This window comes from Moschus berezovskii, chromosome 24, assembly GCF_049115385.1.
Source record: "Moschus berezovskii isolate FMDL1 chromosome 24, NW_MosBer_1.0, whole genome shotgun sequence".
NCBI lineage: Eukaryota > Metazoa > Chordata > Mammalia > Artiodactyla > Moschidae > Moschus > Moschus berezovskii.
The window spans coordinates 46,170,573-46,194,869 of record NC_142483.1 but is presented as its reverse complement, the minus strand read 5'-3'; the positions used below and the strand labels follow the sequence as shown (position 1 = coordinate 46,194,869).

Genomic DNA, 24,297 nt, shown 5'->3' with positions numbered 1-24,297 from the left:
TTTCTGCCATAAGGGTGGTGTCATCTGCATATCTGAGGTTATTGGTATTTCTCCCAGTAATCTTGATTCCAGCTTGTGCTTCTTCCAGTGCAGCGTTCCTCATGATGTACTCTGCATATAAGTTAAATAAGCAGGGTGACAATATACAACCTTGACGTACTCCTTTTCCTATTTGGAACCAGTCTGTTGTTCCATGTCCAGTTCTAACAGTTGCTTCCTGACCTGCATACAGGTTTCTCAAGAGGCAGGTCAGGTGGTCTGGGATTCCCATCTCTTTCAGAATGTTCCACAGTTCATTGTGATCGACACAGTCAAAGGCTTTGGCATAGTCAATGAAGCAGAAATAGATGTTTTTCTGGAACTCTCTTGCTTTCTCCATGATCCAGCGGATGTTGGCAATTTGATCTCTCATGCCTCTGCCTTTTCTGAAACCAGCTTGAACATCTGGAAGTTCACGGTTCACATATTGCTGAAGCCTGGCTTGGAGAATTTTGAGCATGACTTTGCTAGCGTGTGAGATGAGTGCAATTGTGCGGTAGTTTGAGCATTCTTTGGCATTGCCTTTCTTTGGGATTGGAATGAAGACTGACTTTTTTCAGTCCTGTGGCCACTGCTGAGTTTTCCAAATTTGCTGGCATATTGAGTGCAGCACTTTCACAGCATCATCTTTCAGGATTTGAAATAGCTCAACTGGAATTCCATCACCTCCACTAGCATTGTTCATAGTGATGCTTTCTAAGGCCCACTTGACTTCACGTTCCAAGATGTTTGGCTCTAGGTGAGTGATCACACCATCGTGATTTTCTTGGTCCTGAAGATCTTTTTTGTACAGTTCTGTGTATTCTTGCCACCTCTTCTTAATATCTTCTGTTTCTGTTAGGTCCATACCATTTCTGTCCTTTATCGAGCCCATCTTTACATGAAATGTTCCCTTGATTTCTCTCATTTTCTTGAAGAGATCTCTTGTCTTTCCTATTCTGTTGTTTTCCTCTATTTCTTTGCATTGATCGCTGAGGAAGGCTTTCTTACCTCTCCTTGCTATTCTTTGGAACTCTGCATTCAGATGCTTATATCTTTCCTTTTCTCCTTTGCTTTTTGCTTCTCTTCTTTTCACAGCTATTTGTGATCTTCATTGTGACATGCGAACTCTCAGTTGGCGGTGTGTGATCTAGTTGCTTGACCTAGGGATCAAACCCAAGCGACTTGTATTGGGAGTGCAGAGTTTTAGCCACTGGACCACCAGGGAAGTCCCTCCCATAATTTATACTAAAAAGACTGCATTATCTTTCCATCCCTTCCCTTCCATGAGTTGAAAGATTTTTTTTTTTAAAACCACAGGAACTGTATTTGTGAAGTGTTACTTACTTTTTCTATTATTAACCAAGGGCCTGTAGTTGGGTATGAAATAAAAACATATGTTTTGGATAGTAGTGTCAACATTAAGTTTGATTTTTGAGAGAGTTGGTGTTTGTGTCCCTGTGGACCTTTAATGTGGACAGACAGTTCTGTTACCCTTTTTTTTTTTTTTTTAAAGTGAGAATGAAGTCCGTGTTCTGTGCTCTCTCACTTTCCCCACTCATGCCACTCCCTCAGTTACAGACGTGGTGAATTCCTTTTGGTCCTAGGATCTCAAGCTGTGACTGTGATCTTTATCTTGCAGTTTTTTTTTTTTTAATGGAAAAGGTAATTTAAAACATCCACTAAAATGAATTTTTATTAAGCCAATTACCATTTCCCTCCTCCATTTTGGGTTTAACAATCATTCTTGATTCCATTTTAAATCCTGTTTCACCAGATGTCTAGTCCCGGGGCCCTAACCCCTGGGTTATCACCTTTTTTAAACCTGAGTTGCTAAAAGCCCTTCCCTGTCCCCCGGCCCCTGCCCTCTCTGTTAGTTTCCCTTGTGTGTGTGGGCTTTGTGCCTTCTTGAACTTCTGTCTACTGTCTTTCTCTGTTACCTGCTGTCTGTTTCTCACAGTGATAGGGAGCCCTGTAAGAGTACGGGTGTCTCTCACTTATTTCTGTCCTCCTGGGGAACGCTTTCTGTGCGCTGGGTCTGTTCTGAATACCTACTGTGGATTCGATTCTAATCCTTTTAATGCCCACACAGCTTTAAGAGGAAGCAACGATTCTCGTTTCAAAGATGGATGATGTATTTTTCAGTAACTTGGCTTAAGTCCTACTTTGAGCTCATTTAGTGACTTTTTATCTCTTTCCTTTGGCTGTTAGGATGGAAAAGTTAATCATTCAGAGACAAAAAGGAGAGGAAGAAGAGAAAAAAGATTCTGGGGAAAAAAGTAAATGGAATAAATGGTCCCTGGAATGATGTCTCCGTGAGAAAGTCGTTTGCCCTTTCCAAAACTTGACCCTTCAGTTACACTGCTGTTCTTCTCCAGCTTCAGTGCTTCAGATGTCATGTAGCTTTGTAAACTACTTGCCCTAGAATTGTATTGCTGAGTTTCTCAAGTTGTAAGCATGTCCATGTTCAGCAATTATTTGAGCCTGAACTGGAAACAGAACAGTGTATATATTTACATTATTTTTCTCCTTTACTCTTCTAGACATGCCTCGCTTCATAACAAGCTGAGTTTGTTAGCTTGCTTGGGCAAATGATCCTGAAGAGAACATTTCCAAATAGTTACTGCTGTTGAGGTTACTATTTAACAGAAAAATAAGATTTTTTAAACAAATTAAAATTTGGGAGTAATTATTAGTTGATATTTATATTGTTTGTTATATTTTTAAATCATTGGTTTTGTATAATTGTACTGTCCGATGTCATCTCCAGTTTAGCATGGAGAAAAGTAAAAAACCAAACTAGTTTATCCAGAGTATGAGGTGGCCGAAGAAATAATACAACCAAATTTACTTTATAAAATTTTTTGTTCTTTTTTCTTTTTTACAATTTATACAGAAAATATGAATTTGTTATATCTCATATACATATGTGTTAATGGTTAGGTTTGGTCATGGTAGTCGCATTAGACATTGTCAGTATTTTAAAGACAGAATGTTTTTAACTATCCAGATATTTATGTTTATGCCTTTGATTGGAGTGTAAATGCTTGACAGCATTGTGTTAGTTTCTGCTGTTCAGCGAAGCGAGTTGTCTTATGTATACACATGTCCCCTCCCTCTCGAGCCCCGCTCCCGCCCTCCTCCCCCACAGCCGTCTCGGTCATCACGGAGCGCCAGGCTGAGCTCCCTGTGCTTCGCAGCATGTCCCCACTAGCCGTCTGTTGACACCTGGTGGGGTTTCATGTCCCAGTATCCCAGTTCGTCCCACCCTCCCCTTCCCCGCTGTGTCCACGTGTCCATTCTCTGTGTCTGTGATTCTGTTCCTGCCTTGGAACTAGCATCATCAGTACTGTTTTTCTAGATCACACAAACGTGTTAATATACAGTGTTTGGTTTTCTCTTTTTAACTTACTTCACGCTGTACGACAGGCTCTAGGTCCATCCACATCTCTAAAAATGACCCAGTTTTGTTCCTTTTTATGGCTGAGTAATATTCCATTGTATATATGTACCACATCTTCTTTATCCATTCATTTGTCGATGGACATCTGGGTTGTTTCCATGTCTTGGCTGTTGTAAATGGTGCTGCAGTTACGGTTTTATGCCCAGGAGTGGGATTGCTTGGTCATATGGTAGTTTTAGTTTTATTTTTTTAAGAAACCTCCATACTGTTCTCCTTAGCCCTTGTATCAGTTAGTGCAAGACTGTTGCCTTTCCTCCACACTCTCTCCAGCATTGTTTGTAGATTTAAAAAAATACTTATGTGTCTTCATCGTTGTGGGCAGCCTTTCTCTAGTTACAGGAAGCGGGAATTTACTCTGTTGCGGTGCTGGGCTGCTTGTGGTGGCTTCTCTTGTTGCAGAGCATGGGCTCAGTAGCTGTGACACACAAGCTTAGTTGCTCTATGGCATATGGAAGCTTCCCAGACCAGGGATCGAATCTGTGTCCCCTGCATTGGCAGGCAGATTCTTAATCACTGGACCACCAGGGAAGTCCCTGTGTGTAGAGTGTTTGATGGTGGCCATTCTGACTAGTGTGAGGTGATACTTCACTGTAGTTTTTATTGGCATTTCTGTAATAGTTAGTGATGTTGGGCATTGTTTCTTGTGCCTCTTGGCCATCTGTGTGTCTTCTTTGGAGGAATGTCTGTTTACCACTTCTGCCCATTTTTGATTGGGTTGTTTATTGTTTTCATTTTTTTTTTTTTTTTTTGCTATTGAGCTGCATGAACTGTTTGTGTATTTTGGAGATAAATTGTCTGTTGCTTCATTTGCAAATATTTTCTCCCATTCTGAGGGTTGTCTTTTCATCTAGTTTATGGTTTCCTTTGCTGTGCCAAAGAGTTTTAAGTTTAATTAGGTCCCATTTGTTAATTTTTGTTTTTATTTTCATTATTCTAGGTGGTGGGTCAAAAAGGATCTTGCTGTGATTTATGTCAGAAACTATTCTGCCTATATTTTCCTCTAAGAGTTTTACAGTGTCTGGTTTTACATTTATGTCTTTTACCCATTTTGAGTTTATTTTTATTTTTGTGTACAGTGTTTGGGAATGTTCTAATTTCATTTTTTTACATGTAGCTGTCCAGTTTTCCCAGCACTGCTTACTGAAGAGACTGTCTTTTCTCCATTGTATGTTTTTGCCTCCTTTGTCTTAGGTTAATTGACCATAGGTTTATTTCTGGACTTTCTGTCCTGTACCCTTGATCTATATTCCTGTTTTTCCATCAATACCATACTGTCTCGATTACTATAGCTTTTATAGTACAGTCTGAAGTTGGGGAGCCTGATTCCTCTAGCTCTGTTTTTTCTTTCTCAAGATTCCTTTGGCTATTTGGGGTCTTTTGTGTTTCCATATAAATTGTAGAATTTTTTCTTTCAATTCTGTGCAAAGGTGCCATTGATAATTTGATAGGGATTGCACTGAATCTGGAAATTATTTTGGGTAGTATAGTCATTTTCACAATATTGATTCTTTGAGTCCAAGAACGTGGTATATATCTCCATCTGTTTGTATCATCTTTGATTTCTTTCATGAGTGTTTTGTAGTTTTCTGAGTATAGGTCTTTTGCCTCCTTAGGTTTATTCTTAGGTATTTTATTCTTTTTGTTGTGATGGTAAATGGGATTGTCCCCTTAGTTTCTCTTTCTGATCTTTCATTGTAGGTGTATAGGAATGCAAGAGATTTCCATGCGTTAATTTTGTGTCCTGCAACTTTACCAGAGTCACTGATTAGCTCTCGTGTCTGCCATTATCTTTAGAATCTTCTGTGTGTACTGTCTTTTCATCTGCAGTGACAGTTTTACCGTTTCTTATTTGGATTCCTTTTATTGCTTTTTCTTTTCTGATAACTCTGCCTAGGACTTCCAAACCTGTGTTGAGTAATGGTGGTGAGAGTGGACATCCTTGTCTTTTGTTCCTGATTTTAGAGGAAATGCTTTCAGTTTTTCACTATTGAGAATATTTACTCTGGATTTGTTGTCTGTGGTCTTTATTATGTTGAGGCAAATTCCCTCTCTGCCTTTTTTCTGGAGAGTTTTTTTTTTAATCATAAATGGGTGTTGAATTTTGTCAGCAGTTTTTCCTGCATCCATTGATATCGTCTCATTTTTACTGTCACTGCGGTGTGTCACTTGACTGATGTGCGTATATTAAGTCTTTGCATCCCTGGGGTAAATCCCACTTGATTGTGCTGTATGATTCTTTCATTGTATCATTAGATTTTGTTGAGGATTTTTTTGTCCATGTTCCTCAAGAATATTGGTCTGTAATTTTCTTTTTTTTGTGATAGCTGTGTCTGTTTTGATATTCTGGGATGGTGGCTTTGTAGAATGAGTTTGGAAATGTTCCTCCCTCTGCAATTTTTGGGAAGAGTTTGAGAAAGATGGGTGTTAGCTCTTCTCTAAATGTTTGATAGAATTCCCCTGTGAAACCATTTTGTCCTGGACTTTTGTATGTTGGAAGAGTTTTGATTATAGTTTCAAATTCATTGCTTGTGATTGATCTGTTTATATTTTCTAGTTCTTTCCAGTTCAGTATTAGAAAGTTGTGCCTTTCTGAGAATTTGTCCATTTCTTCAAGATTGTCCATTTCATTGGCATATAGTTGCTTGTAGTAGTCTCATGACTATTTCTGCCATGTCAGTTCTAATTTCTCCTTTTTAATTTCTAATCTTATTGATTTGAGTCTTCTCTCTTTTTTTTTTTGATGATTCTCTCTAAAGGTTTATCACTTTTGTTTATGATCTCGAACAACTTTTAGTTTTACTGATATTTGCTGTTTTTTTAATTTCTGTTTCATTTTTTCTACTCTGATCTTTATGATTTCTTTCCTTTACTAACTTTGGGATTTGTTTTTCTTTCTCTAGTTGCTTTAGGTGTAAGATTAGATTATTTATTTGAGGTTTTTCTTGTTTCTTGAATTGCTGTAAACTTCCTCTTAGAACTGTTTTTGCTGTGTCACATAGGTTTTGGGTCATCATTTGGGTCATGTTTTCATTGTTATTTGCTTGTATATTTTATTGTTTTTCATTCCTTCAGTAATCTCTTGGTTATTCAGCAGCGCACTATTTAACCTCCGTACGTTTGTGTTTTTTACAGTTTTTTTTTTTTTTCTGTGATGATTTCTAATCTCATAGCATTGTGGTCAAAAAAGATGCTTGATATGATTTCAGTTGTCTTAAATTTTCCAAGGCTTGATTTGTGATTCAAGATGTGATCTGTTCTGGAGGATGTTCCATGTGCACTTGAGCAGGAAGTGTATTCTGCCCTTTCAAGTGGAATGTCCTGTAAATATCAGTTAAATCTGTCTGGTCTATTGTGTCATTTCAGGTTGTGTTTCCTTATTTTCTGTCTGGATTATCTGTTCATTGGTGTAAGTGGAGTGTTGAAAACCCCTTCCACTATTATTGTAAACTGTTTTATCTAAAGGCATTACTACTCCAGCTTTGTTTTGATTTCGATTTGTATGAAACGTCTTTTTCCATCCCCTCATTTTCAGTCTGTATATATCTCTGGTTCTGAAGTAAGTCTCTTATAGACGTACATATATATGGGCGTTGTTTTTGTATCCATTCAGCCAGTCTGTGTTTTTTGATTGGAGGGTTTAATCCGTTTACAGTCAAGGTAATTATCAATATGTATGTGCCAGTTACCATTTAAAAAATGGTTTTGGTTTGTTTTTGTTTTTGTGGGTTTTTTCCTTATGTTTCTGCCTAGAGCAGTTCCTTTAGCGTTGGTTCTACAGCTGGTTTGGTGGTGCTAAAGTCTCTTAGCTTTTGCTTGTCTCTAAAGCTTTTGATTTCTCTCTGCCAGACTCTATTTCTGCTGACAGTCAGCTGATAACCTTATGGGGATTTCCTTGTATGTCATTTGTTGCTTTTCCCTTGCTGTGTTTAATACTTTTTCTTTGAATTGAATTTTTGTTAGTTGGAATATTATGTATCTTGGTGTGTGTCTCCTTGGCTTTACCCTGCATGGCAGAAGTCCTTAACCCTGGTACTTGTCTGTGGCCTGTTAGCTACCCAGATGCACATGCAGAGCTTCGTCTGCCGCTCCCATTGCTCACGTGACCGCCTGGACCACCTCCTCCCCCACAGTCCATGGAAAAATTACCTTCAGTGAAACTGGGCCTGGTGCCAAAAAAGGCTGGAAAGCCCTGCTGTATGGGACTCTGTGCTTCCTGAACTTGGGCGGCTGTCTCTTTTCTCCTGCTAGGGAAGTTTTCATATGTGACCTCTCAAATATTTTCTCAGACTCTTTCTCTTCTTCGGGGACCCCTATCATCTGAGTGCTGGTTCGTTTAATGTTGTCCCAGAGGTCTCTGAGACTGTCCTCAGTTCTTTTCTTTTTTATGAATTCTGCTCCTCAGCAGTTATTTCGACATTCTGTCTTCCAGCTCACTTATTTGTTCTTCTGCCTCAGTTATTCTGCTGTTGATTTCTTCTAATGTGTTTTTCATTTTAGTTACTGTGTTTATCACTGCTTTTTTGTTCTTCTAGGTCCTTGTTACACATTTCTTATGTTTTTTCCATCTGTGTCTCCATTCTGTTTCTGAAATTTTGGGTCATCTTTGCTATCATTTCTGTTAATTCTTTTTCCGGTAGCCTGCCTATTTCCTCTTCCTTTATTTGGTCTTGTAGGTGTTTACCTTGTTCTTTCATGTTTTTTTGTCATCTCACTTTTTTGATGGGTGAAGCTGTGTTCCTGTCTTACTGTTGTTTGGGTTGGGGCATTCAGCACTGGAGTTTGCAGGCAGTTGGGTAGAGCCAGGTTTGGCTATGAAGGGCAGGGTCTTGGTGAGGGTGGGGCCTGGGCTCAGGACCCCTGTGCAGGAGAATAGGTCCTTGTGGGGGAGGTGCAGGGGAGGGAGATTTGTTCTGTGTAGCTGGAAGGGAGAGGTTTGGCCTGGGACCCCAGTAGGCTTGCCAGAACCCAAGCAGGTGTGGAAAATGCTGGCTGGCTCCCCTCTAATTCCCCAATCCCCTGAAGGTCTTCCCCCATCCTTGCTGATCTTCTTAGAGTGAGTGGGCACCCCTGAACGTGGGAAGCCCACCCCTCCCCCAGCTGCCCCTTAGGGGCTCCCATCCACCTCACCTCTACTTTTCCTCCCCCTCTCCCTGCCTCCCATTGTCCCCTAGGATCCGCAAGCCTGGAGAGGGCCTCGGAGGACTGAGGTTCTCGCTCTGGACCCCAGCAGGCCCCCTGGGGCCTGAGTGGGCAGCAGAAGCACTGGCCCCATTCCCTTCTGCTCCTCCAGCCCCCTGAGATCCCCCTCTTTCCTGCTGTCCTCACCAGGAGTGAGCCCCTTCAAGCATGGGAACTCTCACCTGCCTCAGCCGTCCCTCAGGGTCCTGGCCTCACCAGCTCCACTTCTCCTCCCTCCCAGCTCCCTAAATTCCACCTGGCCATGAAGGGGGTTCCTCCGTCCATTCAGGTGTCCACGCTCCTGTATCAGTGCCTTGTAGTGCCCTGGTTGTGAGGAGACACAAACTGCATCCTCCTCCCTGCCCTCTTGACTCCGCCTCAGTGTTTATGCATTTTTACTGTAAGCAGTTTAAAATCGCCTCCTCCTCTGGGGAGGAGACAGCCAAGTATACATTATAAACACAAATGTGAATTTCCATCCTTGTGTAATGAACATTGGTGGAAGGTTTACTTTACAGTTAATTTCTAGACTATGACCATTGTGTACCGTGAAGGACACATGCATTGAAGGGAGAATAATTGTAATTACCACTTGTTCACAGTGGCTTGAGAGTTGGAGCAGGTGACCAGAAACAGCAGGTTCATGTTGTACAAATATCAGCTATATAATTTTCTTTAAAAACCGTAATAAGGTATTCCTAGAGTTGAGGTTATACATTCTTCTCACCGAATATTTTTCCTAAAATAGGAAGTAAGGTGCAAGTAGCCACCATTTCTGATTGCTTGACTTTGAGTGGAGATGGCCCTTTGGGTTCCAGAATCAAGATAAAGAAATGTGGGTCAGTGAGTGGAGTGGAATCCTAAACTGCCTGCTGTCCTGGGGCAGTAAAATAATTCATGCATCCAACAAGTAATGCTGGGTGACCTCTTGGGGACACTGCAGAGCCAAAGGTTTGAACTGAGGGATCCTCAGGTCCCTTTCAGGCTCATTTTTATAAATGTTTTAATTTTAGTAGATTTCCCCATCTCCTTCAATAATTCCTACTGGGAAAATTAATAAAATTTATTGCATCTATAGAAAAATCACAGTGTGTGTAACTTTTGGGTTTCTGCATTTACTGCCCTTTTTCTTTAGCTTGGACCAAGGAAAAGATTTTATTAACAAGTTTTAATTCCCATGGAACCTACATAATTTTGAGTATTTAACCTTAATTAAAAACAGCAGTTGAGTGTTAACAGCTGTGGTGACCAAGGCCATGTGCCCTGTCACTTGCTCTCTTCTAAGCTTTTTGTGGTCTAGAAAGCTTCTTGAATTGATGTTGTGTTCCTTGAACGTTGATATTATCATGTCTACACTTTTAGTTTTTGGATTAAATGAATGACTTACGATGTCCTTTCTAAATGGAGTCATTCTTTTTTCATCTGAAAGAAACATCATTTTCCCATCTCAGTGATGGCTTCATTTCTTATTTAGTGGCAAGAAGTAGCGGATTATTTGTTATTATAGAAGTAAGTGTAATGCTGGAGTTTTGAAGGTCCTCAGATTATCAGCTGGTCCAGCTTTAAAACTCGTACAGGCGCCTATACAGGAGATTAGACAGATGATTACTCAGCCTTTCCTGAAATACTTACAGTGATAAGAAACTTACTAACTTTACCAGTATTTTCATGGTAGCATCTGCTATTGAAGTCAGGGCACACATTGAAGTGTGTGCCCTCCTGGTTGCTTATACCTTCAATCCTAGTTCTTTCCTCTGAAGTAATACATAACCAGTCTTTTTCCTCATTGACATCCCAGCCCAGGAAAATTTTTCTTCTCATGAGCTTTAATTTTCTTGTCTGTTAAGTGATTTATTTACCTAACCAGGATTGTGGTTTAAGAACAACCTGGACAATTGTGACCTTAGGAAAAACCCTTTTCATGTTTCAGAGTATTAATATATTAGTTTTATCTCTGGTGTATAATGTAATGGGAAAAATGGCAGTCTGTGTCCATATATTTGGGAATCCTGATAGGTACTTTCTATTCTTGTCACTAAGAAATGAATTAATTCATTTCTTCACTGAACACTTACTGACTGTTCGCTATGTGCCTGACACTTGGATTTTAAGTGAATATAAAAGCAGAGTAAGACAAATACCTTCTCTGCCTGTTTGGGGCTTAACTTGTCTTCCCTAGATCTTTTTACTTTGAGTTATAAATGGTTTTTATAAATGAGTTATAAATTGTTTTATAGTTATTGGAGTAAAGGCGATTGACCATTTTGTGCTAGTTTCAGGTATGCAGCACAGTGATTGAGTTCAGTTGAGTTCAGTCGCTCAGTCGTGTCCGACTCTCTGCGACCCCATGAATCACAGCACGCCAGGCCTCCCTGTCCATCACCAACTCCCAGAGTTCACTCAAACCCACCTCCATCGAGTCAGTGATGCCATCCAGCCATCATTCTCTGTCGTCCCCTTCTCCTCCTGCCCCCAATCCCTCCCAGCATCAGAGTCTTTTCCAGTGAGTCAACTCGTCGCATGAGGTGGCCAAAGTATTGGAGTTTCAGCTTTAGCATCAGTCCTTCCAATGAACACCCAGGACTGATCTCCTTTAGAATGGACTGGTTGGATCTCCTTGCAGTCCAAGGGACTCTCAAGAGTCTTCTCCAGCACCACAGTTCAAAAGCATCAATTCTTCGGCTATCAGCTTTCTTCACAGTCCAATTCTCACATCCATACATGACCACTGGAGATTGAGTTACACATATCAATTCTTCTTTCAGATTCCTTTCCTATGTAGATTATTATAGAGCATTGAGTAGAGTTCCTTTTGCTGTACAGTAGATCCTTATTGATTATTTTGTGTGTGTATGTGTGTGTGTGTATACATTAAACCCAGCCACCCAGCCTCCTAATTTTTCCCTCCCCTCCATCTGTCCCCTTTGGTAACCTTAAGTTTGTTTTCTAAGACTGTGAATCTCTTTCTGTTTTGTAAGTTCATTTGTATCATTTTTTGGATTCCACATAAAAGTGATATTACATGATACTTACCTTTGTCTGTCTGACTTATTTACTGTGATGATGTCCAGGTCTATTCAAGTCACTGCGAATGGTGTTATTTCTTTTTTATGACTAAGTAATAGTCAATTGTAATATATATGTACCACATCTTCTTTATTAATCTATCGATGGATATTTAGGTTGTTTCTGTCTCGGCTATTGTAAGTGGTTTGCAAAAAAAGCCATGGGATTCCATGTATCTTTTAAAAGTACGGTTTTCTCCAGATTTATGCCCAGGAGTGGGATTGCTGGAACATTCGGTATCTCTGTTTTTAGTTTTTCAAAGAACCTCAGTACTATTCTTCATAGTGACTGTTACCAATTTACATTCCCACCAGCAATGTAGGAAGGTTCCCTTTTCTTCACACCCTCTCCAACAATTGTTTGTAGACTTTCTGATGATGGCCATTCTGACTGATGTGAGGTCATACCTTATTTAGTTTTGATTTGCATTTCTCTAATAATTAGTGATGTTGAGCATATTTTCATGTGTTTTTTGGACATCTGTATGTCTTCTTGGGAGAAATCTATTTAGATCTTCTGTCCATTTTTTATTGTTTTTTTTAAATATATTGAATTGCATGAACTGTTTGTATATTTTGGAAATTAATCTCTTGTTGGTCATATCATTTGCACATGCTTTCTCCCATTCTGTGGATTGTCTTTTTTTTTTTAATGGTTTCCTTTAAGTTTAATTAGATCCCCTTTGTGTTTTTTTGCTTCATTACTCTAGGAAGTAGATCCAAAAAGATTTTCTTGCAATTATTGACAAAGAGTGTTCTCATATTTTCTTCTGAGACTTTTATAGTATTCAGCCTTACATTTAGAGCTTTTACCATTTTGAGTATATTTTTGTGTGTGGTGTTAGAGAGTGTTCTGATTTAATTCTTTTAGGCATAGTTGTCCAGTTTTTCCAGCACCGCTAATTGAAGAGACTGTCTTTTCCAAATCATTGTGTGTTCTTGCCTTCTTTACCGTAGATTGACATGGGTTTATTTCTGGACTTTCAGTCCTACTGATCTGTGAGCCTGTCTCTGTGCCAGGTAGCATATGGTTTTGATTATTGTATCTTTATAGTATTATCTGAAGTCAGAAAGCTTGATTCCTCCAGCTCTGTTTTTCTTTCTCATGACTGCTTTGGCTTTTCGGGATCTTTTGTGTTTCCACATACATTTTAAGATTTTTTGTTCTAGATCTGAAAAAATGCCATTCGGTAGGGATTGCGTTCAGTCATTGGATAGTATAGTCATTTTGACAATATTGTTCTTCCAATCCAAGAACGTGGCATATCTTTCCATCTGTTTGTGTCATCTTTGATTTCTTTCATCGTTTTATAGTTTTCAGATTATAGATCTTTCGTTTTCTTGTGTAGGTTTATTCCTAGGTGTTATTCTTTTTGATGCAGTGGTAAATGAGACTGTTTCCTTAATTTCTCTTTCTGATCTTTTGTTGTTAGTGTATAGAAATACAGGAAGTTTAGTTTTGTATCCTACAACTTTATTGAATTCATTGATGAGCTCTAAAAGGCTCTGATGCTGGGAAGGATTGGGGGCGGGAGGAGAAGGGGATGACAGAGAATGAGATGGCTGGATGGCATCACCGACTCGATGGACATGAGTTTGAGTGAACTCTGGGAGTTGGTGATGGACAGGGAGGCCTGGCATGCTGTGATTCATGGGGTCGCAAAGAGTTGGACACGACTGAGCGACTGAACTGAATAGTATTCTCGCAGCATATTTAGGATTTTCTGTGTGTAATACCACTTCATCTGCAAACAGTGACAGTTTTACTTTGTTTCCAACTTGTATTCCCTTTCTTTTTCTTCTCTGATTCTTATGGCTGTGTTGAATGAAAGTGTCAAGAGTGGGCATCCTTGTCTTGGTCCTGATCTTAGGGGAAATGCTTTCAGCTTTTCACTGTTGAGAATGATGTAATCTGTGTGTTTGTCATAAATGGCCTTTATTATGTTGAGGTAGGTTCCCTCTGTGCCCACTTTCTGGAGAGTTTTTATCATAAATGAGTATTGGATTTTCTCAGAAGCTTTTCCGTGCATCAATTGAGATGATCATCTGGTTTTTATTTTTCAGTTTGTTAACGTGTGGTGTATTACACAGATTGATTTGTGAATATTGAAAAATCCTTGCATCCCTTGGATAAATCCTACTTGATCATTGTCGAATTCAGTTTGCCAGTATTTTGTTTAGAATTTTTGTATCTGTTTATCAATGATATTGGCCCATAATTTTCTTTTCTGTGATATCTTTTTCTGGTTTTGGTATCAAGGTGATCTTGGCTCTTAGAATGAGTTTGGGAATTTTCCTTTCTTAGGAATATTTTGAAATATTTTCTGAAGAATAAATGTTAACTCTTCTCTAAAGGCTTGATAAAATTCACCTGTGAAGCCATCTGTTCCTGGACTTTTGTTTGGGTTTTTTAATCACAGTTTCAATTTCATTATTTGTTATTGGTCTGTACGTACTTTCTGTTTCTTCCCGGTTCAGTCTTGGAAGATGGTTCCTTTCTAAGGATTTGTGCAGTTCTTTTAGGTTGTGCATTTTATTGGCAGACACCTGCTTATAGTAGTCTCTTATGATCCTTTGTATTTTATGGTGTCTGTTATAACTTTTCCTTTTTCATTTCTAATTTTATTTGAGCCTTTTTCATTTTTTTCTTTTCCGGTTAAAGGTTCATCAGTTTTCTTTATCTTTTCAAAGAACCAGGTTTTAGTATTATAGATCTTTGCTATTTATTTTCTTCATCCCTGTTTCATTTATTTCTGATCTGATCTTTTGATTTCTTTCCTTCTACTTTTTTTCTTTTGTTTTCTGAAGTAAGATTGTCTTGCTCTGAACTTCCTTCTTTGAACTGCTGTTGCTGCGTCCCGTAGGTTTTGGATCATCGTTTTCATTTTCACTTGTTTCTAGGCTTTTTGCCTGTTCAAAATAAAATAAACTTGATAGTCTACTTTTATTCCTCTGACTGTTTTTAGTTTTCTTATTAATTTAATATTTAACAATATGCCTTTGATTTGCAGATATATGGAGTCTGGGAGTGATCCTTTTCATGTTGGTATGTGGGCAGCCACCCTTTCAAGAGGCCAATGACAGTGAAACATTGACCATGATCATGGATTGCAAATACACAGTACCATCCCATGTGTCTAAAGAGTGTAAAGAGTAAGTAAAAATAATAAAAAGTATATGTGTATCTTTGTTCATTTTAACTTTTGAACCCAGGGTTTCTACTCTTGGTAAGGGTGTTCTGGGTGTTAACCCCAGAATGTGATTTGAAATCTAACCTTGGAGAACATAATGTATTAGTCTGTATTTCAAATAAGCTAGTTTTCAAGAAACCCATTGTATGCCTCCTCAGCCTCCAGAAGTGGTGGGTTAGTTTTACTTGAAGAATTGCAGTAAGAACTACTTTCTGTTTTTGCTCCTGAAATTATTTAAAGCTCCAGAGAAGAGTTAGGGGATTTACTTTCCTGAAATAGACTATCAACATACCATTTTTGGGTTTATATAGCGTGCCTCATAATTTTATTCATGTACTCCTCCCTGCAGTTGACTAAAGAGCTCTGGTTGGTTCATGTGACTATAGGAAGCGTAAATCCAAGCTGATTATTTGGAATTTAATATAATATATAGCATTGTGATGTATATAGTGATAAATTCATAATGAAATAAAAGAACTGTTGAAAGTTCAGTATTTTGCTGATTTAAAGTTTTTAGTTTCTTTCATCATTTGATATAAAAGAAATCTGATAGTTGGAGGAATCTTCTCTGAAAGTGGATCCCTATCTTGGGCCATAGTTAAGAACTTAGGAATTCAAACTCTCAAGATTCAAATACTAGTTTCTCAGTTTACTAATGATGTGAGAAGTGGAAATGGAATGAATTGATGTGTATAAAGCTTGTAGCTCAGTCTTAGCACATAAGTAGCACTCAGAATGAATATTGGTGGTGATTATCATCGTCATCATCCTTATGCCCTGACTTGTTACTCCCTATTCCAGGAAGCAGGCTGCTGTCTGTGGGTGTATGTTGTGTGTGTGTGTTAGATGTTTGTTTGTATTTCAGGAGTATCTTCATAGCCCCTTCTGAAAAAAAAAAAAATAGAGTAAGTTATTTTTATGTTGACATATATCATTCAGAAGAACGGATAAAATGTATATGTGATAAAGTGAGCCACCTTTGTACCCAGTAGCCAGCTCAAGCGAAGAAACAATTCTGATATTTTAGAAGCCTCTTCTTGGCAGCTCCTTCTCAGAGGGATTATCTTTAATTAATTGTAGGACCATTCAGTTTCTCCTTTTTCCTGTCAGTTTTGCTCAGTTTTGTTTTTTAAGGAACTTATCCATTTAATCCAAATTATCAAGTTTCTTGGCCTCAAGTATTTATGACGTCCTCATATTTTTAAAGCCTGTAGGTTAGTGGATTTGTTGTCCTTTTTTCATTCTAATATTGATTTTTTGGCCTTCTTCTATTTTTGCTTTCTCTGTTTTTGTCTTGATCAGGCCTGCCTGAGGCTTATTCATTTTAATGTTTCTAAGAGCTATCTTTTGTCTTTCTTGATTTACTGTTGTATTTTTTTGCTTGTTTGTTTTATGTTACTGATATTCTTTTGTCTGTGTTATTTCCTGCTACCTATTTAATGGGCTAATTCTTTTTTCCATTTTCTTGTGCTGAATATTCCATAAATTTTCTTTTCTACTGTAGTAGTTAAGCACCATTTTACCTGTATCCCACTAGTTTTGATTTATAGTCCCTTTGTTAGTCAGTTCTGATTACTGTCTAGTTTCCATGTGTTTATGTAACCCATTACTTTTAGAAGGGTATTTTAAATTTCCAAATCTGTAAGAGTTTTACTAATTAGCTTTTTGTTATTCATTTCTAACTTAATTGCATTGTGATCCAAGGCTGTAGTCTATATGGTACTAGTTTTTATTAAATTGGTAAGGCTTGCTTTTGGATTAGCATGGAGTCAGTTTTTGTAAATAATCCTTTTTATTCTGGAAAAGAATGTACACTTTCTAATTGTTGAGGTCAGACTTCTTTATAAATCCTTAAGACTAAGCTTGTTAATTATGCTCTTCAGAATTATTTAAATCCTTTCCTAGTTATTTGACTGCTTAATCTACTACTTAATGAGATATTCTTCTACTATGTAGAAAGGTATCGTAGGCAAATAAAAATAGTTATTACCCCATTAATACAACATGGTCAGCTTATTTTTTTGTTCTTGGAAGTCTGTCAGTTTTTGCTTTTGTTGTTTTGGGGGGAATGTTATTAAATCCAAACAAGTTGGAAACTGTTGTGTCTTCCTGGCGAGTTGAACCTTTGTATTACTGTCTGTCTCTAATGATGCTTTGGGCCTTAAAGTCAGTCTGTGTCATCTAGTTTTAGCTAATCACACCAGTCTTCTTTTGGTTAGCAGTCAATTGTCTTGTTTTTAGGTACATCTTTTTTTAGAAAACTAGGAGCTAGAATTTTGATTAATACCATCTAACCATTTGAGCATTTTGTCTTTTAATTGGAGAGTTCATTTGATTTATTATTACTGTACTCATTGATAGATGCAGATGTATTTGAAGTCTGCATTCTTAATTTGCCATCCTGTCTTTAAGTTCTTGCAGTGGAACTTTGTTTCCATTGCTTTTTTTTTTTTTTTTTTGATTGGGAGGACAGATTTCCTGTAAGTTCTTTTAAGTTATAGTTCCTACACACAGAATTTGTATTTGCTTTCCTCCTTGTTACCCAGGGGCATTTTCGCCCTGAAACCTCTTAAAAGTAACTTTTTCACTGTGTGTACCACACAGATTTAGTGTTATTAATTTGGACCACAAACTTCTGTGAGGACCAGCTTGTGCCTAGCAGTTCTTAGAAGAAGTTCCCTTATCTGCCCTCCGCAGCAGTATTGAGACAGGCAGGTTTCCATCTTGACATCTTAGCGGGAAATGTGTTTCTCACTTCTCATTCCTCCTTACACTGCAGGTGGGTCCCAGTTCTTTGCTAGGTTCTAGTTGTACTTCTCCTTCAGGAGGCTCTGCACAATCATTATATTCTGTGTATATTCTGAGTTACTCAGTGCAGAAGCAGGAAAAAATCAGAACAAGGCCAGCTTTGTCTTTGGCTTCTAAGAGTCTTACTTTTACGCTCTTTTTACTTGCTGAGTAGTTTTTCCATCTCTCCGTCCTTCTATCTTTTCTTCCCTTCCTTCATCCTTCCTTCCTTCTTGCCAACACAACGGTCTTCAACAAAATATATGTCTAAAGGTAGATGACATTCTGGCCGCTTTCATCAGGACGGTCATTTGTCCTTCTGGAAGCAGAAGTTGGCTCAGCCCCTACTCCGTGTGTTGCTGGGTGTTGTATCGGGTTCTGGTGAGCCACTGCCCCAGTTAACTCAGGGGCAGATGTTGATGCCTAGTATTAATTCTGGATGATAGGAAACTGCATTTGTGTGTTTGACTTGTCACTCTCTCTGGTGGTTATGATTTTTTATTCTGTGAATCTGATGGCACCACATTTCCTTCATTCCCATCAGCCCCACCATCAGCATTGGTGAGCCTAGTGAAATTGATGGTATACGTTCAGGAAACAATTCTGAAAAATACAGTAGCTCGCCATTACTCATTCCTGCCAGGACTTTGCTTTAACAATGGACTTCCCTTCCTTTCCAGCCTGATAACACGAATGCTACAGAGGGATCCCAAGAGGAGGGCCTCTTTAGAAGAGATTGAAAACCATCCTTGGCTTCAAGGAGTGGACCCGTCCCCGGCCACAAAGTATAACATCCCGCTTGTGTCGTATAAAAACCTGTCGGAAGAGGAGCACAACAGCATCATCCAGCGCATGGTGCTCGGGGACATTGCGGACCGTGATGCCATTGTCGAGTATGTCGGCGCTTGCCAGGACGGGGCGAGGGGTTAGGGTTCTTGGGCTGGGCCTTTTTTTAAAAAAATAAGATTTGTCTCAAAATTTTGTTAGTTTATTTATTTTTGGCTGTGCTGGGTCTTTGTTGCTGCGGGGGCTTTGCTGTAGTTGCAGAAAGAGGGAGCTGCCCTCCAGTTGAGGTGCCTGGGCTTCTCAGTGGTGGCCTCTCTTGTGAGCACAGGCTCGAGGGCACCTGGGCTCTAGTTGCTGGCTGAGCCTGGTTCCCAGGCTTTGGAGTGCAGGCTCAGTAGCTGTGGTGAATACCTTGCTCCGAGGCAAGTGGGACCTCTGGATGAAGGAAGGAACCCGGGTCTCATGCACTGGCAGGCGGATTCTTTGCCTCTGAGCCGCCAGGGAAGTCCTGGGCCCTCTCTTACTGTCCGGGCCGGTGGACGTGGTGTAATGGATGGAGTTCTCAGTTGGCAGTCACTTATCTCTGGAGTTCTGGCCCCGGGCCTGGCTCATAGGTTTTGTTTTTTGTTCTAGTAAACAAGCACACCATTGCTAGTGGTGTCAGTGAGTCCTGTGGCCTTTCTCCCTTCTCACAGGGGTGAGTTGGAGTAGACTGTTTTGTGTCCTGGTAGCTGCGCTGTCCATTGCTGGGTCCTCCTAACTCCTGGGTCTCCCTCTGGTCCCACAGGGAAGCAGCGGCAGCACCACAAGTTCTTGAAATCAGAAGTTGGCCTATCTGTAGTCACGCACTTTCATAAGTAAGGGTGTAGTGGCCCACAGCCAAGCCTGTTTGTTTGCACCTTACCAGAGTCATTGTGAGAAGGACCATAGGACGTAATGAAACTCAGAAGATTTTACTGTCTGGCTTTTTAGAGCCTTTGCTACAGTAACCTGGAGCTCATGAGATGCACAAGCTAGTTATATTTTTTAAAAACCAAAGCCAGTTTTTTATAACCTGTGAAGTTTTAAATCAAGGATAATATAAAGATACAGTTGCTTTAACAATGATTCATTTCTCTAAGAGGTCCTGTCTGTAATAATATGAAGAGTTCTACAAATCAAAAGTCATTTAACTCGTTGGATGAAACAGTTGAGGATATACTCTAGGGGGTTCCCCTCAAGGGGGCCACTCTGGCCTGGCTGAGTGTTCTGACCCAAGTGTCTGACCGCTGGGAAGAGGAGGCTGCAGGCTGGACGTACCACTGCAGCGGGGTGGGCTGTCAGGCTCAGCTCCCTGGGTCTGGTTCATGAGAATGGTGATGTCTTTATAAAGGACATGCATCTTTAGGGTATACTGGAAAGAAGAATTTATAAGAATAAACTCAGGCTCATAGTTTTGGTTTAAGTACAGATTTCTGCAGGTTTCTGAGTGTGTTTTGAGTTTTCACAGATTGACCTGCAGCTACTGAAATGAACTAAACAAATGGAGAAGAGCAGGACACTTGCTCTTTTTGCCAAGGATACTCACCGTAGGAATGTGTAGAGAATGATTTTTCACTCTTGAGTGGATAAAAGGCTATTTGCATCTCCTTGAATTGGCTTGAGTCTTAAATAAATACATGCAGTGGTGTCCTGTAGAACTGTTTAATTTAGGGAAATAAAAGGAGGGATAATTTGAAGCCTCATGTCTTCCCAGCTGTTCTCAGGCTAGTCTTGCCTGCTGCCCACATTATGAGCAGCTCCTCATTGCAGGGTGCTTCCCAAATTCAAAGACACATTTGTCAGTCCCCTTAACATAGGCCCACAGCTTTATCCGGTGCTCAGTTGAGGAAACACTCAGAAGTCATTATGGTCCCAGATTTCACCTCGATGTCTGACTTCAGAATCTCTCACCTTGGCGCTGGTTGCCCTCCTGAGCTGTGGCCCCACCGTCTGTTTTATGAGGAGCAGCCCCTGTATTGTGTCCTTCCTGAGTGTTCCTTGTGGAAGTTCACTAACTACAGAAGGGTCTTGAACAGCATCATCATGTGTTTCTGGGCCTTGTGGATCCTTGGTAGCACACCCCTCCGGTGTCTGTCCCACAGCAGGCCAGCTGCGGGGGGCGGGGGCGCTGGGTGCCCAGTGGGCATGTGCCCAGCACAGTGCCGGCCAAACTGAGGACTCAGCACTACTTTTGAGGTGGATGTACAAATTTTATTTTATTCATAGATTTTATTCAAAGAAGAGGCTAATAACTTGCTTTCAATAGATTAGTAATGCATTAGTGTCTGAAAATGACAGTAAATACATAGTGTAAAATGAAAAGCTTTTTCTAATTTTTCTGATTGATACTCGTGTTTGAGTGCACATTCATATAACTCATTTCATAATTCTGTTGGAAGCAAGTAAGCCACTTTAATGAAAATAAACTGATGCACATTAAATTTTTAGATAATGTATACATTCTTGGAAACTTCATTATCTTTTCTTAAGCATCTAAAACTGACATCCAGCTCAGTTGCCATAAGCATTTTGGTTTTTTCCTACTAACTGAACGTTTTTATGCAGTTGTTTCTTAGAATTTTAAGAATGATCTACTACCAGGTTTTTTTTTTTTTTTCCTTTTTGTGGGATTCCCCCCCACCATAATTTTAAAGAATTCCAGGTCATTGGATTTCATTGCTTTTTACTTAAAAAAGAAAAACTCAGTTGTGTTGTGCAAAATCAGACCTGCTAATGCGGCTTCTGTTCTTTCTCCCTTACTTCCTCAGGGCCCTGGAAACCAACAGGTACAATCACATCACAGCCACTTACTTCTTGCTTGCTGAAAGGATCCTGAGGGAAAAGCAAGAGAAAGAAATACAAACCAGATCTGCAAGCCCTAGCAATATCAAGGCCCAGTTTAGGTGAGAAAAAAATCTTCACTGATTTTAGTAAGTTAACGTTTTGAAATAGCCAACTTTTCCTAAATGTTTCCTAACTCTGTGGGGCGAGAGGATAAAGAGCGGTGACAGCCTCGAGAGAGGCCTTGTGTGGGCTCTCCACAGGAGGGAGGGGCCGGGGTCCTTAGTCACCGGGGCCACCCTCCTCTCCTGGGCTCCGCGGGGACGTGGGCTGTAGCTGCTGGCCTGACTGGGAAGATGTCTGGGCAGAAGTGGCCTCAAGCTAGGGTGTCTGACGCTATTTCTGTTAAACTCCTCCAGATCTGACATGTAGAGATGGGTCATTTTCTTTTAAGTTTTATTACGGGAACAAGGCTGGGTTTTCCCTCAGTATCTGGAATAATTTTAGAAAACCTCCAGGGTATATCTGTGGCATGATGTTATCTCAGGATCGCAGGAATGTGACAGGTCAGCTAGTTGATTTATTAGCTACTTCACCTTGGGAGTTCACCTAACCTCCGACTCGGCTTCCTCATCTGTGAGATGGGTGGAATAATGCTCTTACTCCCTAGGAGGATCGTTGGGATAAACGAATTAGTATATATGCAAGGTGGTTTGAACTGGGTCCCGCGTGTCTGCTGTCCTTGTGGATGTTTCCCCACCTCGTCATCTTTGACAAGCAGTGACCATGTGCTCATCTCCCCTGTGTTTTTGTTCCCTTCCTTTTCCAACTTTTTCCTGCTCCTCCTCTCCCGCTACCTTCCTACTCTTCTTCTTCTACCATATCAGCTTTCCACTTAATATCAAAACTTGGGAAGGGTTACAAAAGACTTTTGTCACCATTATGAAAATTTATTTAGAATTTATCTTTTTTCAGATAAAATAATGGAATTATAGTGGAATTAATAGTGATTCAAAAACAGAACGATGCTCCTGATTCTTAGTAATTCTCTACTTGTACATCTGTGTGTGAATATGTAATAATAAATTACTGTTTAAAAGAAGAGTACCATTGGGTTTTAAATTACTTGCAGTCAGCTTGCTGTGGGTAGGTTGTTGCTTGGGGTGGCGCGACAGAGAAGAGACAAGAAAACATTCCCGGGCGACCAAAGACTAAATATTTGAAAGTTTAGTTTAACTGGAAGACGAATTTGGTAACTTCATTTATATCCTGGATGTTTTCTTGCATAACGAAAACCGGGCACTCTGTCTGGTGTCAGCTTGGAAAAGGACTGGGCCCCAGGGAAGGTGGGAACCCTTGCACATGGGACAGACTCAGGTCAGTGAGTGGTTAGGGTCAACCAAGCCCTGACCCGAGCCCTCTTGTGTTAAAGAGCAGAGTCACCGCAGGCCTGGCCACCTGGCCTGGAGCCACCCCAGTGTTTCGGAGAAGGGAACATTTGGAATTGAACAGTTTTATTTTCAATGGAACAGATCAGAACTCAACCTAAAGTTGATCAGACAGGTAAATGAATTAAACTGGCTTTAGTATAGAAATTACACAGCCAGCAGTAGCTGTAAAGAAGTATCAGAGCCTTCCATGAAGTTTGCTTTTACCCACCTGGGGATTAGGGAGTGGAGATGCTGTGGGGCCTGTCCTCCTCCTGGGCCCCTGGGCCCACTGGCACGTGGTAGACGTCTGCTGACTTTCTTTGTCTTCATTGTCAAAATCCCGGACCCTAACTCAGTTCCATTGCTGGGTGCGCCTTAGGGTCAGGGTGACCTGGATGCAGAAACGTGGCCTGAGACAGAAGACTGGTGTTAAGCAGCTGAGTTAGCTGTGAGTCCCTGGGTGCAGCCAGGGAAAGCCTGCCTGGAGAGGGTCCATTCTCTGTGTCCTGCTAGCCTGGGCTGGAAACAGTGCACTCTGTCTGTGCGAGAGCCTTGAGCGGCCCTCCAGGAGCCACCCCTCCTGTGTGAAGTGTGCCATCAGTGCAGCTCGTTTACCACTCTTGTCAGCAAGCTTTCTTGTCTCTTGTTAAGATAAGCTGGGATTTTCTCACAATGTCATGGTTATTTAGTCTAGCACAGCATCGGACCCAGATATGTCCTTAATAGATGTGAGCTATTTAGCCATCTGATTAACTCATGTAAATAAGAACCATTGGTTCAGAAGTGGTGATGGAGTGGCCGGTACAGCAGCAAGGGCTTTCCCCTCTTGTTTCTGGGTGGGTTCTGTTGTGGGGAAGAGAATCCCCTCCAGTCTTTGCCCTGCCCCCCGAGTGGCCTGGCGGCAGCTTTGGTGGGTCTGACGTGCCTCCCACCGCAGGGCCACCCCAGTGTTTGCCAGGGTGACATTTTGAGTGGTTGCTCTTTGAGGAATATATCCTGAAAGGAATGTTGGGTGCCGTTTCCCAGGGCCCAAAGCTCACCTGGAGTTGGCACCATTGTGTCGTGAGGACAGAGGACTTGCCCAGAGACGCTGCTTGACCTCAAAAACACTGAACACTCAGCTTCTGTAAACTACCGAGCAGTGAGCAGCAAACAGGCCCACTCCATCCTTGAGAGAGAGGAGGAAGCTCCGAGTTGGGGAAAAGAGGTCTGCAGTAAACTCCTATGGGCTTTTTCAAAGCTACAGATTTGATTGGGTTTTGTCTGGGATGACATAATTGGTGTGTGAAGTGCGAGTGTCGGTCTAGCTGTGGCTGTTTCAGTGTGCCCGGTGCCTCTGCTTTCCTGGGCAGAGAGGGCAGTTGAGAGTTCCAGATGCTTATTCAAAAGAGGCTAGAGACCTCACTTTCAAAAGTTGTCCTTGGGCTACCAAGCAGTGTTCTTACTACTTGGGTGACTGGATTGGGAGTGAAATCAAAGTTCAGATAACAGTAGATTTTGCTGTGCAGAACTCCTGTGTGGTCACTAACATCTATATATATATATATAGAGAGAGAGAGAAAGAGCTTATGGGGTGC

The 24,297-nt window shown here is 40.6% G+C and overlaps 1 protein-coding gene across 8 annotated transcripts in view; it reads left to right on the top strand.

Moving 5' to 3' along the window:
- SNRK (SNF related kinase) overlaps window positions 1-24,297 on the top strand; it is a 71,106-nt gene that overhangs the window by 42,486 nt on the left and 4,323 nt on the right. For all 8 annotated transcript variants that reach the window (XM_055414502.2, XM_055414498.2, XM_055414504.2 and 5 more), the window contains 3 exons: window positions 14,736-14,877; window positions 18,383-18,595; window positions 21,278-21,412. In XM_055414502.2, the coding sequence (XP_055270477.1) occupies window positions 14,736-14,877; window positions 18,383-18,595; window positions 21,278-21,412 (490 nt within the window). The remainder of the gene's footprint in view (window positions 1-14,735; window positions 14,878-18,382; window positions 18,596-21,277; window positions 21,413-24,297) is intronic.